This window comes from Anas acuta, chromosome 1 (genome assembly GCF_963932015.1).
Source record: "Anas acuta chromosome 1, bAnaAcu1.1, whole genome shotgun sequence".
Taxonomy (NCBI): domain Eukaryota; kingdom Metazoa; phylum Chordata; class Aves; order Anseriformes; family Anatidae; genus Anas; species Anas acuta.
In genome coordinates, this window is record NC_088979.1 from 21939060 (window position 1) to 21959049 (window position 19990).

Sequence of the window (19990 nt, forward strand, 5' to 3'; positions counted from 1 at the left end):
TCATAGAAAAGCTGCCCAAACTTTTCAAAGAGATTGCCGTGCTATTTCTAAGTATTCCCTTCACGCTCTCTATTAATCAATACTTTGTTGAAAATATATGCAGTTTAATAGCTGTACTGTCCTTTCGGACAGATTCCCATAAATAGAATATAATCAGTGCAGTGTTAGAAAGTCCACTAAGTTTCATGGACGGAGCTTGGCTTTAACATATCTAGCTTGTTTGTTTCCAGTGTGTGTATGTTGGCGTATTGACAAAGTGCAAATCTTCAAGACTGTTGACCTGATTGCAGCAGCCTTGACCAAAGGGAATTGATCTGCATTCCCTGTTCTGGCAGCACCGACTCTGACCTGAGTTCTTTTGTTTTCTTGCAAGTTGTGTTTTGCAATACATTCTTGAAACTCTTGCCTCACAGAACTCCCTGTGTCTTTTGTCATCCAAAGCAGTAAGACCTGTGTAGTGCCTCATCCCTGACTAGCCTTCCACCAAGTTTCTCAAGGTGCAGTTTTCACTAAAAACTGTACAGGGTGGTCTGGTCTGTTGTTTTTCCTCTTAGAACCTCCTTCATTTTTCAGCACTATGCAGGTAGCCTCACCGCAGGCCCAAGCAATACAGCACCCATTCCAAGGTGCCTAACGCTGTGGGCTCATCCCCGCTGCCTCTCCTGACCAGGACCCCAGTGCTGTGTGCCAGAGTCTGGGTTAGTGCAGCATCACCTACCATCCTGCTGCCAGGGACCAAATGGTGAACTGTTTGTTTTTTTTGGTAATGATGACAATTGTGGTTTTTAGAAGCGATGGGCAATTTTACTGACAGCTTCTGGAGTTCGGCATTGGGAAAGTCAAGGCCTAAGCATTAGTATTCTGCTATGTTTTGTATATGCTTGTTGCAGTCTGTAGAAATGCAGATCATTGAGATTAAGCCAACGATAACTTCTTAAACTTCAGGATAACTTTTTAAACTGACGTTGTTTTTAGAAAAACCTTTTTGCATTAAATGCATATTAAATCCCGACCCAGGTGACTTAAACAGGTGGCTGAGAGTAATGGACCACCGAGTTGTAGTCAGGAGGGGGAGAGTGGCACGCTTTCATTTTCTCCAGCACTGCATTGCCATAAGTGTATCTTCGCTTGGGGTCACTGAGTTGGTCACAACTGAAACTGCAGAAGCTTCTTGGCTTTGTCATTCCAGAAAGCACCGACTCCTTGCTCCTGCTGGCACTTTTCACACTGAAATAGAGCAGCATCACTGTTAGCATATTTAACATGTGCTGATGTTTTGTTTTCATGACTTGAGCAAACCACATCACAAGTAGCAGCTTTGTTTATTCTCAGATGAGGGAAGGAAACAGCATTGATGCAGATGAGATTGCTCAATGGAAGAGCAGAACGAAGCACTGAAAGAGCCCTGTGTCCCCCTTGAGTCTCCCTCTGAGCAGAAATGCTGTGACTGAACATCCTTAATAAAGTGACTGTGGTCATTGTATTACAGACTTGGTGCTCACGGGGGAATATCTGAGCACTCAGCCTAACCTTTACTGTTCATTTGTGGCTGGTGCTGGGGGGTGAAGCTTCACTGCAGGGCTGAGTAGTGTGGAGTGTCCGACATCTGCCCTGCTGCTGGGCTGTGGGTCCCGGAGGGGTCTCCGTACTTAAATGTTCTCTGTAAGGGAACTGGGGGTTAAGGGAACTGGGGGTGTTTGACCAGGAGGAGTGAAGTAATGAAAGGTCTCAAGCCATGTGGTAAAAGCAGAAAGCTACTAACATAGAGTTATCAAGAGCCTAATGCTGCGATGAATTTTTGAGACAAGTGACCAGTGCTTCTGAGGAAGGGCAAAAGATCTGGGTATCTCCTATCAGCCTGCTCTCAGCAGCAGCCATTAGCTGCTGTTTTTAATTAGTGCTTCTGTCCCACAAAGGACCAGTTATCCTGTAAGCTGTCTTTTATAAATGCCTTTTTTTTTTTTTTTTTAACAGTGGTGATGGTGTTAAATGTCTTCTCAGCTTAGCCACTCCTTAAGACACTGTTTTGCAACACATTCTCACCCATATTCTAAGAGTGCAGTGCTTAAAAGGGCTCTTTCAAATAACGAAGACAGGTAAGGCACAGACAATTCTCATACCATTGAGCTTAGACACTGAAGCCTTAGCTGCAGACATATGGTAAGACGGGACAGTTTCCATCATTGGTTAAATGTGAAATTCCCAATCCCAAATTAAACCTGTGTTGGACTACAGTACCTAAAATAAGGTTCCCTTTGTGTTTATAAGTTCCTGGACACTCTGGTCCTCTCCCTTTGTAAGGTCAGGAACATTGGCAGTCTTGAATTCCAGAGAACACAGTCAGAACATCTGGTGAGACTTTGCGAGCCCAGGATTTGGCTTTTAATTTTAATTTGCGCTGTTTGATCTTTAAATGAAGTACAGAGCTAGTAGCTCAGCACAGATTAGGAAAATGGAGAAGTAGCACTTTCTCTTAGATTTCATGCTTTCTTGAATCTTGAACTCACAAGCCTTTGTACTTTGTAAGCAATGAGGTCTCTGCCTACTGTAGGAAACTGGAGGGCCCTCCCAAGCAGACCACCCCATTACATTTGTCTGTAGATGGATGGGGTTCATGAGGAGGAGTCCTCATGATGAGGGTTGCGGATGCATCCCATATTTCTGTATTTAATCTGTTGGCAGATGGCAAGTAGTTGCCTTGGGATAAATTCCGTAACTGCGTGACAAGGTTAGTCACAGCCTCAATGGACGTTTTAAAATGGTTTTATAAAGAAATGCATCCATGATTTACATTGCAGTTGTCGAGTCTTAGGGAGCGGTGGGCTGGCAGAAGTGCAACGTGCACGCTAAGTTATGAGCCTTAAAGTCATCAAGCTTTGATCCTTTTATTTCTCACCAGGCTTTTGCACCATGAGAATATGAGTCTTCTTGCAGCCATGGACCATAACATTTTGTCAGCGTAGACCTAGTATACTTGGAAATACTAATGCTTTAATAAACAATACCTCATATCTCAAGGCCAGCTAAAAGACCTGAGGCAGTATCATGTTATGGAGCTAGAGTAAAGCTTCAGTACTAGACTAGGCTTCTCCTCAGGCTAATTAACAAACCTCTCTGCCAGTAGAGCTGCAGCTATTCATTTCACCATGGGTGCACTGGTGTACCTGGGCACACACTCCCACAGGCAGTGCTCAGAGAGCCTGCAGGGTTTGGCAGCTGTGGCCAGGCTTCTTTAGCTGTGGACGGTTTTATTTCCACTCTGTAAATTGGAAGGTGTCTACTTGGGTTTTAATTGGGATTATTTGCTGGAGGGAATTGCTGCTGCTTCCCTGACAGTCTGCATTTAGAAATTTGCTGAGGAGGGAGGTTGGCTGTGGTTTTTGAGATGCGTGTTCCAGCCCAAGGATTTCGGCTTAACATGGGTTGGGCTTTTTCTCCAGTACTGGAAACCTGAATAAGAGGTGCTACTGGGTTCCTGACCACTTGCAAAGTCAAAGAGCAATGTTATGAGCTCTTTCTTTGCCCCCAAACCTTTCCATTGAGATCACATCACTTGAAGCTTTACAATTAGGAAAGATTTCTCTCTTAACGCTGTTCCCATTAATACCTTTTTTCATCTCAATAGCAATAACAAGTCCAAGGCATGCCACCATGTCATTAGTTACTCTGTCTGCCACTTGGGCCTGGGGGGCTCATCAGGGCTCGGGGGGATGCTTGTTTCCTGTAGTGGGATGGTGGTAAAACCAATGGGGAGCTTTGCATGCTGATACCTTCCCCTACACAGTGTTAGAAGCAGGAGGAAGGGGACTGGCCTGGGTCAGCTGAACCTCTGTGCTGGCCCCAGGGGCCTGCCTCTGGTTGCTCACACTGAGGTTACACTTTGAGAGTCAAGAGCATAGAGGCAACTGATGAGTTTCCTGTGAAACAAGCCCTGTGTGCACTTCAGGGGACAGCTCAGTCCCCTGCCTGTGTCCACGAAGAAGCACAGGTAAGACACAACAGCTCTGGCTCCCTCCACCCTACTCAGTACTTCAGTGCTGTCACATCAGGCTTGGCCCTGCCACTTGGTCCTCTGACACTGCACTCCAGGGTGTGCAAACACATTTGGGCTGTTATCAAAACACCACCCTATCTGCCTGGCTTGCATGCTATTCCAGGCACCTCAAACTGAGAAAAAAAAAACAAAAACATGCAGATCCTAATTGCTCTGTCCTGAGAAGCACGGCAGTCAACAGGGAAATGCAGGGCTTGGTGCTACCCCCCTGTGAGCCTGGACAACCTGCTCCCAGCTCGTCTGCTCTGGGGCAGCAAGGGCACAGCTGCTCCTGAGCACTCCTGGGAGTGCATTTGTCTGCATCTGTGTCCTAAACGCAAGTGCTGAGGTTGATGGAGTGTGACAGGGAGTGCTTTGGAGTGGCCAGGCATTGCAGTGAATGTGTTAGCTGATGCTAAGAAGGCTGACTCCTTCCTCATCCTGGCACTGGCTGCTCTGACCATGAGCCACTACTGACTCTATTTTAGGGTTATTCTTCTAATAATCCAGTGACCTGAGCTGGAGAAGAGGACAGGACCACAGCGTGGGATGCTTGGGATGCAAGGGAAGAGGTAGGACTGTGCAGTGGGTTAGATCAGCTACATATGTAAAACTCCTCTAGGCTCTACCTTGTCTAGTGTTCAGGGGGTATTTATTTGCTGCTCCGGCTTAGCCTAATTAAAGGATGCTTAGCTAGGAAGCTGAAACTTTTAGGAATGTGTGTGCACCAAAGGGTCACTGATATGTGAATGCTTTTTGGCTGTAACACTACAGCAGTGCTTGTTTAGCTTGCAGGCCCGATGACCTTGTGTGTTCTCAGCCAACTGCTCTGTTTCCCTGAGGATTTACATTCTAGCAGCCACTGCTGAGTTCATTTTTTTTCCCCCCACCCAAGCATTCCTTTTCCTTATGCAGCTGAAAAATCTCCTGAAAGCCCTTCCAGGGTGATGCTGGGGGCATGCTTCATGCCTTCTGTGCCACATGAAGAAAAAGATGTTTTGCGTGTTTCACAGGGGGAGGTCACTACGTTGTCCCTGCAGCTGACAACAGCCTTCACCCTTACATTTACATTTACAGAGAGAAAAAAAGTGGGTTAAACCACCTCAGGACAACATTGCAACCTCTGGAGGCTTGTAACACCTGTGTGTGGGTTCCTAGCTTGGGAATACTCAGCTCCTCCAAGGAATGTATGGAGAATATCTCCAAAAAATTAAAGCATGAGGCGTTCTCCTGTGCTTCGTTGTGGGGGCTCGTGTTGTCCTGGCCTTGCCCTGCACCAGCACTGCTGCCAGCAGCATGTGTCCCTGTCGCACTGTGTATTTTGGCCATGTGAGCAGGCCCGCATGCATGTTCTCACACGTGTGGCTCTCTGTGTGTAACCAGCACCCTCTTAGTCACTGGATTTTTTCTCGAAGCGAGGCCTCCCCGCCTTGACGGCACGTTTCAGCCATCCACAATTGTTCACTGAGACAATAGAGTGCTGCCCAGCTGGTGACAGGCTTGGAGCAGCAAAGATGGCCTTGACCTAATGCCAGCCTGAGAGGAGCAGTGGGATGGAGCTGGGCTGCCCCCGGCCTGGCCACGAGCTCAGTCAGGCCCTGGTGCTGCCGGCTTCGTGAGGCCTGGGAGCTGAGACACCACCAGCACCGAGAAAATAAACATTTCCCGCTTGCAGAGATCCTGCAGCACGTTTCTTAGCGCAGTCCTAGCTCCCTGCGTGGGTAGCTGTCAGGAATTAGGTGGAGGAAGGTGGCCGATATATTCAAGTGCTTAAAGGCAGGAAGAGAAATGAGGCCCTCACATCCATCTATTGTAAAGTTGCCACTTCAGCATCCTGAGCCCATGGGTGTTAAATGGGCCGTGCTCAGCTGAGTCATGGAAAAGGAGGGCAACAACAAGTGCTGGGAGCCTTGTTCCAGTTGGGGTGCCCTTGGGGACACACAGGAATGACCGTAGAGCCTCTGCAGCCACACATGCCTCCTCCTCCTCACCAAGGGCTGCTTTCCTGCAGCCTCCTGCCTCTGCCTCGGCTCACTGGCACTCACCTGCCCAGCCTGGCATGAAGGTGATCAACAGAGCCCTAATAAACCCTAGAGATGATGGGCATCGAAGGGGCTGAGGATTATTTCTTTTCTCTGAGGCGTATGGAGAGTGGTGGGAGCTGCTTGACTCCTGACTTACTGGGCACAGGAGTCTCACATCAAACTCAACTACTTGAGCAGGGTTTGGACTAGATGAGCTCCAGAGGTCCCTTCCAACCTCAACCATCCTGTGATGAAGACATCTCAGCAAGAGCCTTTAAAGGCCTGGGGGCACCTCTGCTGTTTTTGTTAGGCCCGATTCAGTACAAGGACCCCGAGTCCTCCTTTGCCTTCTAACATGGAGGAGGAGAAGGGAACATGAAATACAGACCCAAAGAGCGTCCGCTTCTGCTTGCTGCCTGTCCAGGTGAAGCGTTTCAGCTCTTCTGAGGGCAGCACCATCCCGCTGTCTGCTTGGTAGTCCTTGGAAAAAACAGAAACGCAGCCCTGTTAGGTGCTAGTTGTACACAGCTACTTCTAGAGACTTGATTCCTATTCATGAGTTTTTCTGGCTGTTTTTCCAAACTGTCCTTGTTTTGGATTGCAGCAAACACATGCCATTAGTGCAGATAACAAGTGTTAAAAGAAAGGTGCTTATAAGCAAGGGGAGGGCCTGGCCAGCCACCAGGTCAGTCTTGAGACCACCGCCGTGCCTTTCTCACCTCCCACCTTGCAGTGTGCATAACTGCTTGTCTGGATTGCTGCAAACACAGCTGATCTTGCACCTCACATCAGGAGAGGCTGCAAAGCAGTAAAACCCCTCCTTTATTCTCTTTGTGTAAATCTGTCATGCAAAAATAAATAAACAAATTATCAATGGCCTATCACTTGGCCAAGAGTCACTTACATTGAATGCAAGTGTTTCCTTGATGGGAAGCTCTTCAAATGTCTTTATACGCTGGGGTGGTTTTATTTTGAAGGTGTTTATATATCTGTTGAACAAAAAGAGGAAGACAACCTTTGGCGAGAGCATGAAGTGCACGACCAGGAAGCGCTGGTTATTTCTGTATTTCTTTGCTTAACAGCCACCGAGGTATTTTTGTCAATGGGGCTTGTTGGCCAGAGCCCACCCCAACCTCCCTCCCCAAGCCCAGGACCACATCGTCTGGCCCTGATAGCAGCACTGCTGGGAAGCTCAGCCACTGTGCCTGGGGGTTTTCTTCCACCCAAGCCCAAACCAGGCTCTGGAGCATGCTGCAACACCCACCAAACCAACCCAAACAAACCTAATCCTGCTTATCTCACCTGACATTTTCAGTGCTTCTGCAATTCGGGCTCGTTGCAGGAAACTTCTCATTGCACAAAGGGTCAGTTGCAGGGGGAAACCCACTGTTGGTCGTAAATATGGCATCGAGGGGTATGTAGTCCTTGCCCTCCTAAAAGCAGGGAGGAAATCACAGTGTTACTCCCAAGATCACAGGATGGCTGGCAGCTCACAGTCCTTCCAGTCGTACCTGTTGCACGTTTGCCTGCAGCAGGTCGCCCAGCCTCTTCACCAGCTCGGAGAACCTCGGCCTCTCGTTGGGGTTGCTCCTCCAGCAGTCCATCATGATTTGGTAGCTGTGAAGACAAGGGCAAAATGAGCACGTGGGGGGCTAGGGTTCAATTTGATCCAAGGCAGCACAAATTCTGATGGCTTTTCATTGACAGAGTTAACTCCTGAACCCGTATGATTTTACAAACGTGCTCTCCATCACTAAAAGAGCAAGCTTTCCACAGACAAAGCAAAGGATTTTTTCTCACAAGACACCAGGAAGACCACATCAAAAGAATAATTTAGCCAACTAGTCATACTTTCTTTTTTTATTCCTAATTAAGCATTAAACCTTTGTATTAAACACCTATTAACGGGCAATGTTTAAGTTAAGGCATCCTAAGATGACTTATATGAATGTGTCACTTCCTTGTATTGGTTGAGTTGAGCTTTCCTTCCTGCAATAAAATATGTGGAAGAGAAAAAAAAAAAAAAGAAACAAAACCCCAACAAATTCTTATCTACTGTCATTGGGATAATAAACTTAGCCAATGGGTAATAATCCCAGATAGATGTGGCTGGCTTGCTTCCTTTTGCTTCTTCCAGAACTATTTTTTGGCATGTGTTGCTATTTCGAGCCATGAGACAGCACCCAAAAAGGCACTGAAGACATGCACGTGCTTTGCCTGCAGGGTTAAAATCCGATGGATAAGTTCATACTCCTGAGTGATTTGCCCCACAGGGTGTGAGTTTGGTGTGCTGAAATTCATCATCCCTGTGGGAACAGCTGAGGCCAGGACAAGCCCATCTTTTGGGGGTGCTGCAGACTCAGGATCTCACTTGGCTGGTCACAGGGGGTTCCTGCAGGGCTGGCTGCGTCGCCGCTGTGACGTTAAGACAGACTGCAGACCAAGCAGGCTGGGAGGCTGCGGGTCCCCGCCACCTTCCTCCAGACAGTGGCTCCAGGAAAGGGTGGGCCCTTGCCACCAGCGTGTTTGCAAGGAAGCCTCTGCTGCCGCTTCCGAAGTTCAGAAAACGTTCCTAATGTCACATTCCTCCAGCACTTATCTGTGCGCGTGCCGGTAAATGCTAAACCTGGAAAGGAACGGATGACCTCCTTCCTTCTTCTGTGGCTGGAGCAGCTCTCGCCCAGCCCAGCCAAAGCTGCACACCGGTCCTGGTTGTGCAGGATGGACATCATAGCACTGACCCTGCTGTTGTAGGACTACCTGCGGATCCCCAGCACCTGGGCTCAGGTTCACATCCCACTGGTGAGAGGTCCTGCCAGGGTCATTGTGTTCCTCACCCTCTCTGACCCCATGGGAGAAGATGAGGCTGTATTGGGTTATTCTCCTGTATGTTTCTGTGGAGTGTTTTTTGGAGAGGTTCATACATTATGAGGGTGGAGGGATACAGGACAAGTAGAGAAAGGCATCTTACATCTCCTCAGTGGCTTGCTCTGGGGCCTTCATCCTTGTGCCTTCCTTTAGTCTGCTGCAGAAGTCCTCATCTATTTGGACTCCAGGGTACGGAGAGGCACCTGGGGGCAACATGGGGAGAAGAGGATTATCCATCCGTCCATCCGTCCGTCCATCCATCCATCCATCCATTCATCCACCCATTCATCCTTCCATCCATCCTTCCATCCCCTGAGTCAGAGCCAGGTGGTGAATGGTTTCTGCACACGAGGACACGTCCCTCTTAGCATATGACACACCAGCAGCTGTCCCCATCCCTGCACCATGCTCAGGACCATGCTCCCTGTGCAATTGGTGGAGGAAAACAGGGTGATCTCCCCACATGGACCTCCACCTAGGGACAGGTGAGTTGCTCTCAGCAGGTCTCTTCTCCCAGCACTGACTGCAAAGGGAGCTTGGCTTGGTACCTGTCACCTGGCCTCAGACCCTCACATCCCTCCCACTGTCCCCAGGCTCCCTCCTGTTGTCCTCAAGCACTTGGATGTGCAGCATCTGCCTGCAGGGTTCAGGGCATGGAGACCACAGGCAAGGAAATGCTGATGATGATGCTCTCAGCCCTGCTCTTCACAGGAGAGCAGGATTAAATGCTAGTGGTTCACCTGACCTCAATACAAGAAAATAAACATGACTTTGACTTGAAAGGAATCCCCAAGGAAAAGCCAAGTTTGATCTCTCTGTGGTTTGGACCACTCCAAATGCTAGTTAGCTAAGCAGTCCCAAATGTTCAAACCCACCTTGAGAGTACTAAACTCATGGTTTAAAATCAGATCGTGGCACATCTGCATTATTTCTCAAGTTTCTGTAGTTGTAAAGTACAGCCTGACCGTGCTATTTTTGTTTGTTTGTTTGTTTGTTTGTTTGTTTCCTTGAGATGAGAAAGCATCAGGAAAAGGAAGAATGGAAAAAACAAAACCCCCAAAAACCCTCTCTGAGAGTCAGTCACCAGGGGCTGGGACTTTAAGAAAAAAATAACAGGTACTATGAAGCTGACCACAAAATCACATGAGTTGGCAGGCTGACCAGCAAAATGTATTTAAAATAATAAATGATAGATTGTCCTGCGAATTGTATGGTATCGTTTCCTCTGCTGTTCTTTTTTGTCAGTCTCTGTGTTGGACAGGGAAGGGAAGGGAAGGGAAGGGAAGGGAAGGGAAGGGAAGGGAAGGGAAGGGAAGGGAAGGGAAGGGAAGGGAAGGGAAGGGAAGGGAAGGGAAGGGAAGGGAAGGGAAGGGAAGGGAAGGGAAGGGAAGGGAAGGGAAGGGAAGGGGAAGGAAAAAGAGAAGAGAAGAGAAGAGAAGAGAAGAGAAGAGAAGAGAAGAGAAGAGAAGAGAAGAGAAGAGAAGAGAAGAGAAGAGAAGAGAAGAGAAGAGAAGAGAAGAGAAGAGAAGAGAAGAGAAGAGAAGAGAAGAGAAGAGAAGAGAAGAGAAGAGAAGAGAAGAGAAGAGAAGAGAAGAGAAGAGAAGAGAAGAGAAGAGAGAAAAGAAAAGAAAAGAAAAGAAAAGAAAAGAAAAGAAAAGAAAAGAAAAGAAAAGAAAAGAAAAGAAAAGAAAAGAAAAGAAAAGAAAAGAAAAGAAAAGAAAAGAAGAAAGAACCTACTTGGGTGTTAATGTCAGGTTGCATGCTCCAGTTCATCCTGTGTCATCTTTTGGATCCTTGCTCATGGGGAGGCAGCTGTGCAGGGCTGGGGCGGTGGGGGCAGAGCTGCCACAGAGCTCAGATGGCTCCAGCACAGCCAGGGACATGCAGAGACCTCCTTGAGGTTTGGGACCCCTTTACTCCCATGGCGGAATTAAAAGCCCTTGGAGGAAGCTCCAAGTGCATGGCACAGGGCATCTTGAACACTGTTGCACACAAGGCAATGCTTCAACCCACCTCAGGGGGCGTGAAACCACTGACTGAAGCTCACAGGTTCCTTGCTATATTGCAGGGTTCCACTTTCAATAAAAATACTTCAAAATTTGCCCAATTTTTCTGGTTTGTTTCATTGGTCAACAAAACTAAAGAACTAAAACAAAGAACTAAAATTTCCATTTCTCAGAGGTGTGATACAGACAATCCCCCCCTCAATCCCTACTCTCCACCTGTGCTTGATTTAGGTGTTTCCTTATTAAAGACACAGCAAAATCTCATTGAAGTCAATGGCTGAGTTACTGGCAGCCACCTTGGCCAATCCCAGCTCCAGATTTAACATACCCAAGGAAAATATCTCCCACAGCAAGACCCCATAGGACCCCATAGGACCACACGTCGCTTTTGGTGTTGTAGATTTTATCAAATATGGATTCTGGAGCCATCCACTTGAGAGGAAGTCGAGCCTGGAATGAAGCGGACAAACCTGGCTGTTATTTCCAGAGACTGAAAGAATTTAATCATAAATGAATCAACTATATATTGTTATGTAAATAATTACTATTCAAACAGGAGCCTGCGGGATTTCCTTACAGGCAGTCAAGATAAACCCACGCTCATTCAGACACTTTCTTAACAGATTGTCTGAGTTAGAGGTTGTTTTTAAAAAATATGTGTGGCACAAAAAGCCAGGCACTGGAAATCTTTGACCAAGGTGACCAGGCCTTCTCCTCACAGGGATGTGGAGATGTGCCAGAACAGAGGTCTCTTGCCAGTGTTTTAGAGAGAGGGAACAGGACCCTATGGCCAGTCAGAAATCATTTTGTTTTGGAGATGTTCTTGGGAAAATTTGGGGGCACTGTGCCAGCAACCCTTGAAGACCCATCAGTATAGTCTGTTATTGTATCCTGAGCAGTACTCAAGTCATGTGAGTAATGTTTCACAGCTAATATGTAGTGTTAAAAGTCTTCAGAGTTTTTTGTTTGTTGGTTTTGTTTTGTTTTTGTGGATGAGGGCATAGCTGGCAGGTGGCTGAGTGGGACATCCAGGAGGAGAACCTTGATTTGAAGGGGTTTCCTTGAAGGCAGGTTATTGAGCAAGGGGTGGCACATTGCAGAGCCAGCCAAGAGACAAATGCCAAAAGAATGTCTAAAGGATCAACAGAGCAGAGCTGTGGACCAGTTACAACGTCTAAGCCTTTTGCTTGAGGACAAACATACTTTCTGGGTATATGACGCATCTTTTTCACATAAAACTGTGATAGCTTTCAAGCTGTTTTAAGCTCAGGAAATGTGAACATCTTCAGAACATTCTGGTGGACAGTTTGAAATGATGTTATAAACATTTGGGTAAATAAAACAGCATCTTGACTTACATCTCCTTTTCTCACATAATCAGGATTCTTATAAATATCTCTTGCGAGGCCAAAATCACAGATCTTCACTACATTGTTCTCAGATAAAAGGATGTTTCTGGCTGCCAGGTCACGATGAATGCACTATAATAAAACAGTTTCACAATCAAGCTGCATTTCCTTAATCCTACCCACAAATTTCCTGACTGTCTCCCATATCCTTTTTTAAATTATTATTATTTGAGAGATCAATTTAATAAGTTTTTTTAGGGAAGTCAACTATAGTTTACATGACATGACATTGCAGTAAACAGTGACAGTTCTTTTCAAAAAAGGAATTTGCAATCCAGAAAGTCATAAATTTTTAAGCACATTGATGTTTCAAGGGAAAGTGCAGATTTTTCTGGGGCTTCCTATGTAACATGTGTTGAAATTGAGGGTTAAAAAAAAAAAAAAAAAAAAAAAAAAGCAACACCACACACACAAAAGATCATCTCTGAATGAATGAGCTTGACCCAGTGCCTTCGACCATGATCCCGTGTTTATGGACTAGGGAGACTTGGATAAACACACCATTATATTTATAACTCCAAGAGGAAAACGGCTCTTCCTTTGGGAGCTCTCCCAAGGAAGGTGTCACAGAAACGTAGACATGATTTCACCTCTGCATCCCATCCTTCTGTGGGGAAAAGTCCCCAGGGCAAAGCTCACCTTTCTGGAGGAGAGGAACTCCATGCCCCTCGCCACCTGGAAGCTGTACGAGATCAAGTCCTCCATGGTCAGGGGCAACTTGTAGAGCTCGTCAGCATCTGCACGGGTGGAACATGTGGTTGGTTACAGAGATTGCTCACAAGGCAGTTATTTTCCCCCCTCCCTTACTCATATTATTACTCCCATAATTTCAGTCTTCATAGAGTAACATTTGAAGGTCAACCCACTGTCACTGCAAACAAAAATAGTGTTTGCTTTATACCCCACGCTCTGGACACTGCTGTGTTTTCCCCAAAGATAAGGAGCAGTCAGAAGAAACAATCACACATTTTCCTGTCAGATTTAGTAACCCTGGAAATAATCTTTTTTTAAATCTTCTACCCTCTGGACATGACCCTGTGAGCATCTCCCACGGATGTTTATTAGGGTGATAAATGAGGAAAAAAATTTCAGGGATGCACAGTATGTTGTAAAAATATCACAGACCGTGTAGGGACAGGAAGGAATTAATACCTACCCTCCTCGTCCTCCTCCACATCACTCAGACTTTTATCTTCCTGAAACCCCGAGCTTGCAAAGCTCTCACTGCTGGTCACGCTGGCCAGCCTTTGTTTTTTGCTTTCCACTGGCTCCATATCCTTTTTTTCCTTCATCAGCTCTCCTTGCAGAGAGGAGTCCTTCAAATAGAGAAGTGCAACATCAGAGCAGTGGAGGGGGTGAGGGAGGAACCGAGTCGTGCTTCTCTCTTATTTCCACTAGGAGATATTCACCTGTGGCATGTGTGGTCACATCTCCCCTTGGTATGGGTGCCCAATGCCACAGCAGCAGGTGGGGGCTGCTGGCAGGGATGTGCTATTTAGGCAGAAATTATGGGATCTCCAGCTTGGGAGCTCCAGCACATCATTTTGGGGAACCCCAGGTGGAGTAGCTTTGATGAGACAAGGATTTGCAAGGTCCATGGATGGACATGCCCTCTGGGCAGAAGCTCATGTCAGCCTCAGGACATCTTGAAAGGGGATTTTTTCTCCACTTGCCAGACAAGGAGCTTTGGGGATGAGTTGAGAGATGTGCCAACAGTGCAGGCATCCCAGCCCAACCAAATTAAAGTGTCAGCTTTCCATCCCAGGTTACAGAAGGCACCTGCCTCTGCATCCCTGTGCAGTGCTTGGCGAGGACCAAGGGCACTTTGAATACAGCTGCTGAAGGATCCGACCATCTCTCTTCTGCAATGCTTTCACCCAGTGCTTTCACACAACATTCAATGAGAGTTTAATGCAACGCATACAACACTGCATGGAAAATGCTTTTCTTTACAACCTGGAGAGCTGCCTAGCTGCTTGGCCATGCTCTTCCACAGCCATCCCTCTCCCTTGCCATGCTCCATCCCCCTCGGGATCATAGACTTTTGGAGGGCGTTCCTCCTGAGCATGCCCTACCGCAGCCTTCACAGGACCTTTGTGAAAAAGTCCTGAGATGCCTCCGAGCTTTTGGCACGGCTGAGAAGGGGTTTTGAGGACTGCAGCTCTGCATCCAGGCTCCTAAATCCCACCTCAGATCCCTTAATCCTTTGGGGGATTTTGCTGAACGTGCAAAAGCAGGGATATAGTTGGCACGTTTAGGTTCAGGTTTGTAATGAGAAACAGGCAGTAGATTTGATTCAGAGTACTGTGGGATGTGAGGACAAGAATTTAATCTTTTTTTCCTCTGGATAGCCCCCCCTCCTCACACAATGAGATAATTGGCAAATCTCTCACTATTAGGGTGTCTTGAAACATGGCTTTAAATGGCATTATCTCGTTTGTTTGTTTTCCCAGCAGCGCTGAAATCAGTGGGCAAAACCACTTCCTTCAGCCTGACTGACACGAGCCTCTGAAGTGACCCCATGCTCAGAAGGAACGGGCTTGTCAGCAGAGGGGCGAGGGCACGTGGGGACACTGCAGATAAAATTCACTTCCTCTCGCTGTAGATGGCTCTGTCCAAGTTAGTCACAGCAGGCTCCTTGCACAGTCAGGGGAGCAATGAGCCCTTTCTTGGCATGACATGTCCCACACCAAACGTTTGAAGCAGATCAGGTGTATTGTATCACCCCAAAGCAATTCTCTCCTTTGTAGAGGCTGAGGAGAGTAGCGCAGAGGCAGACATCTCCGTCCCTGACATGCCAGAGGTGATGAGCCCTACCCGGGCACCTGCCTCCTCACCTTGCTGGCGCAGAAAAAATTCCTCTTGCTCTTCAGATAGTTTGATAAATTCCCGTACTTGCAGTATTCAACGATCACCATCAGAGGCCCTGGGGAAAAAAAAAAAAAAAAGTGCATTTTGAGCAGAATAAAGCAATGAATGGGGGGTTAAGCTTTGAGAAGACAAATAGTCTTCTATGCATGTCAGCGTAGCTTGAGCCCAGGACAACTAAAGACATGTCCTAATGAAAGCTGCTTGAAGGACACTGGCCATGCTGGCAAAAACTAGCACTGCTTCTGAAAACGAAGGACGGGCCTACTTTTGAAAGCTGGGTCATGACCCTGGGCCCTGAGGGACCCTCCATTTCCTCTTCGGTCGGTCGGAGTTCAGACTGGAGTCCCGCAGCCCACACGCGCTCGTTGAGCTAAAATAGGTGACATGTCTAAAACAAATGACTACTCTCACTGGCCCTTTGATTTTCTTAGAGGAATCATGAAGTATTTTACAATAGTTGCCTTGTGACTCATCATTCAGGGCCAGCAGCTGATATCCCTTGCTCCCAGCCTTCCCAGATCACGTTTAACCTGAGCTTGAGCTTTGAAGTGAGTGAGATGAAAGCCAACAAGTGGCTCCTTATTCAGCATGGCTCTATATTCACACTTCACGTGTTAACACCAAGAGAAAGTTTAAGTAGGGAAAATGTTTAATCATGTCATTAAATGAACAGAAATCTCTATTTCTCTTCTTTTTTTTTTTTTTTTTTTTTTTTTCACTAAGCACAAGATGAGTTTGAATGTTTCAAGTTAATAACTTGACCTCTAGATGAAAAACAACAGGGTCAGCTGAGTGGTACTGAGAGGTGATTCAAAACCATTTTCAATGCAGTGCAGATTTTTTACCTCCATTTTTTGTGCATGCTCCCAACAAATTCACAATATTGAGATGATGGCCAATGTGGATCAGGATTTTCAGCTCAGTCATCAGTGCCTTGTATTCACTTGCTGTGGCCCCTTCTGTAAATGCAAAATAAAATCAATGTGAATAGGCAAAGAATTGGTCCTGGTGAGCTTTACCACTTTTTGTCACTTTCCACTTCCATTGTTGGGGGTACTTCGTGTGCTAATGTTCTTTTTCTATTCCTCCCTTCCCAGCATCCTCATACTTGCAATAAAACCCATAAAAAGAGTCAGGCAGTCAACTTCCTCCCAGTAGACTCTGTTATATTTAGAACAAGAGAAATTTTTCACATGAATAGTTTTGTAGTTTAAGCCAAAAAATGAAAGAAAAAATAAAAAGGGATTTCAAGACTATAATTAACTCCATCCGAAGTAGGTTTCAGCTGACCTGACTTCAGCTATCTAATAGTTATGTACTAGCTTGAATTAATTAACCTCTCAAGGAGTCAATGGTAAGAGCAAAATATTTCCAGGATCTGATGCAGCCCTCAATGTTAGCCATTTATGTAAAGGGAAGACATAAACCACCCTTTGGTAATAATTCTCTGATTCTGTTCATTGTGCAGGAAACCTGAAATATTAAATTAGACCAGGCACACAAATTCTACGTGGTTGAAGTTAGGGGACTACATCTCATCCTTACCAGTAAAGATTAATATTAATTATAATAATGATGTAAGAAATTCCACAACTAAACATGAAAATTTCTACTTAGTCTAAAGCATAACTTTTCATTCCCTCCAAGCAGGTTTTAGCATTGCTTTGTGTAGACCCAAACGGACTGAAAACTTTAGTGACACCAAGAGTTAAGAATGGTCCAGTGCAAAGAGCCTGGAGTTAGGTCTTAGAGGGCTTGGTTTCAACATCTGATTGGAAACAGATTTTCTTGGTGCCCCCCACAAAACTTGTCATCTAACCAGTAACCCACTATTTATCTGTATAGGCAGTGACGCTTTTCCTCCACCTCATGGGAATTCTGTGAAAACAAAGCTCATGAATGCCCCCAAAGTTCCTGGATAACCTAGTGAGGACAGAAGGAATGGGACAGGTCTTCCCTAACTTCAGGTGCCTGTTGTGAAGGTGCCTACAGAGGACCTAGTCACCACAAGCTCTCTTTGTAGTCAGCAGAACAAAACATGTGCAGGTGTCCCCACATGGAGGGATCTGCCTTAGGATGGGATGGCAATGTTGTTTCTTGCCACTGACAATAAAGGGAGTTTGGGTGACTGGCTTGGATGCAAGCCTCTACCCTGGATGCTTACACACACGAATCCCACCATGAAGGTTTCCTGCAGCTGCCATCTGCTCCCATCTATTCCAGGAGCAGCCCTGCTGCCTTTGTGGTGCTGGCACAAAAACCCTGCTGATGTAAATAAAGAAATGTTGAATTTGACAGACCACTCTGCCGGCTCATCTGTCTGCATGTTGGCAAAACAGCTGTCATGCAGGGCCAGGCAATGACCCAGGTCACAGGCCATCCTCTGAAACCAGTGACACAGACAGCTATTGGCCCAATGCTGCAGAACGACCAAAGGTTTGTTTTATTTTATTTTATTTTATTTTATTTTATTTTATTTTATTTTATTTTATTTTATTTTATTTTATTTTATTTTATTTTATTTTATTTTATTTTATTTTATTTATTTATTTTTTTTTTTCTAGACTTGCTTACTGCAGGATATTTGTTCATTTTGTATCGGCCAACAAGGTTTTTCTTAGCTTTTTAAACACGATTGAGGAGACAGGTTTGCAACGCTGTCAGCTGAAAATTCCCTCCTTGGGGTGCCACCCCCTGCTAAAGCATTTGATGTAATACTACAGAACAAGCCTGTTGAGAGCAGTACCAAGAGGGCAAAACCAACAAGGCATATAACTGTCCGGTCACTGCCAGCAAGAAATGATCCGATGATGTTATTTCAGTTAGAGCATTGCAGGGACAGGCTGTAGGTTTGAAAGCACTATTGAACATGCCCATTCAAGGGCTGGAAGTAACAGATGTAGATCTGCTAACTCTGATAGGCAAGTGGGCAGCTGTGAAACTGGGAGCCCCTGGTTAAGAGGGTTGTATTCAAACCATGTCTCAGCTGAACCGTCTGAGAGCATCGGGGATCCAGCAGAACAGAGGGGATGTGTGCTGGCAGAGAGCAACACTGAAAAGGATTCAGAGATTAAGGGGGATGAAGCAATGCAGCATAAGGTCCCAGAGCAATGAAAGAAAAAAAAAAAAAAGTAACAAAAATAATTAAGCAACCTGACGTGATCCTTAGCTATATAAAGAAGGGAAAGCTGTACGCACAGGAAGGGATGTCACCAGGGCTCTGGGTTAGGGAATTCAGCCACGGCTGCTGCTACCGAATATCATCCTGCTTGCTAGCTTCCCAAATGCCCCCCTTAAATCGATTAGGGTCTTCGTCCTTCCTGCTCCAGTGATAAAATCACAGGGAATAGCTGGAAGATGATTTCACTTTGGGAAGAGCGCTGGTGTGTGAAGAGCGCTGGTAATTCACTTCCCAGCCTGTGTGTCAGCATCCTATGCACCATGAAATGAGCCTGCAGACGGCTCGGAGAGGATGCACCTGCACTGCAACTCAGAGATTTAAACTGCTCAATCTGTTTAGCTTAATAGAAGGGGCCTTCAAGTAGAAAAATTACTGTGTTTTAGGTAATCTAATGGAGAATGTTAGAACGAGAAGCTAAAGCCAGACGGATGTAAATTAGGCACAAGGCACCTGTTTTTAACAATGAGATGATTAATCGTTGGAACTAATGACCAAGGAAACTATGAGAGCTTCTATACGAGCCTCTTCACATCAAGGTGGATGCTTCATGCTTCAGCTGAGGTTCATTTACTGTGATCATTACAGGGTGAATATAGCATAGTGGTTCAACATAGGATACAGAGGAAATCTAATTCCCAATTCTGATCAGGCAAAAATGGCTTTTTCATTCTTCGTGACATATGGAATAGAGGAACCAAAATTTCAAAAAATAAATTAAAATCGGGCTATCAAGTTCTCAGGGCATCTGAAACTTTCTCATATATCGTGTGGCAATTTATCACATTTTTTACTGTGAGTGTAATTTCAGAACAATTTCATTGTTCTGCCACTTCTGGAAAACTTAGGTGGACCTGAAAGTTGGAGTACACATTCTGGAAGCTTCAGAGAGTTAGTGGTGGTAGGATAACATCACACACTCTTGCTTTGGGTAGAATCATATCAAAAGCGAGACACGATATAGTGCATCATTTTTTCCAGCCCAGCTTTGCAGCAAGATACCTTTCAGCATTTTCACAGCAACTATTCTGCACGTTGGTGATTTCTTAATTCCAAAAGCAGATGCCTGTACCACCTTTCCAAAGGCTCCGTGTCCAAGTGACTTTCCTGTAAAGAAAATAAATTATAGAGACATTTTGCTAAAAAAGAAATCTTGTCGGTCAATTAATTAATAAATAATGAATTGAAGAAAGGTTCTTACAATGAGTCATATATACACTACATGTATATTCCTAACATAAAGGTATTTGGGGTTGTTTTTTTGTTTGTTTTTGAAGCATAAGCAGATAAATCAGAAGACGCAGTCATTGAAAGGAATAGGTGATGTGATTGAAAATAATGCTAAATGAATGCAATCATTCAATGGATGTACAGTGGCTTCTGACCCTATTTTTCCAGTCTAGTTCTGCCATCAGGAAGGTTTGCTCCTCCATTCTCTGAGCACATTGTACCATACAGGAGGCTGTGACACTGTTAATTACGTCCCCAACAACTTAGGGGACAACACAGCCTAAACTCACACATACACTGAGATGCAGATTGATGAGACCTTTCCGTTTGCAAAATGAGGCCTGGAGGGATTCAGTGAGAGGACCAGGAGT

At 45.7% G+C, this 19990-nt stretch overlaps 1 protein-coding gene across 1 annotated transcript in view; it reads right to left on the bottom strand.

The window, feature by feature from the left end:
- Positions 1-750: 750 nt before the first annotated feature.
- The window catches only part of FLT1 (fms related receptor tyrosine kinase 1), a 106271-nt gene continuing 87031 nt past the window's right edge, over positions 751-19990 (bottom strand). The window contains 14 exon segments of the mRNA XM_068672339.1: positions 751-1227; positions 6446-6537; positions 6962-7046; positions 7360-7490; positions 7569-7674; positions 9029-9128; positions 11260-11296; positions 11298-11381; positions 12290-12412; positions 12980-13077; positions 13497-13656; positions 15178-15266; positions 16057-16170; positions 19392-19496. Of these exon segments, the coding sequence (XP_068528440.1) occupies positions 1023-1227; positions 6446-6537; positions 6962-7046; positions 7360-7490; positions 7569-7674; positions 9029-9128; positions 11260-11296; positions 11298-11381; positions 12290-12412; positions 12980-13077; positions 13497-13656; positions 15178-15266; positions 16057-16170; positions 19392-19496 (1529 nt within the window). The 3' untranslated portion in view covers positions 751-1022.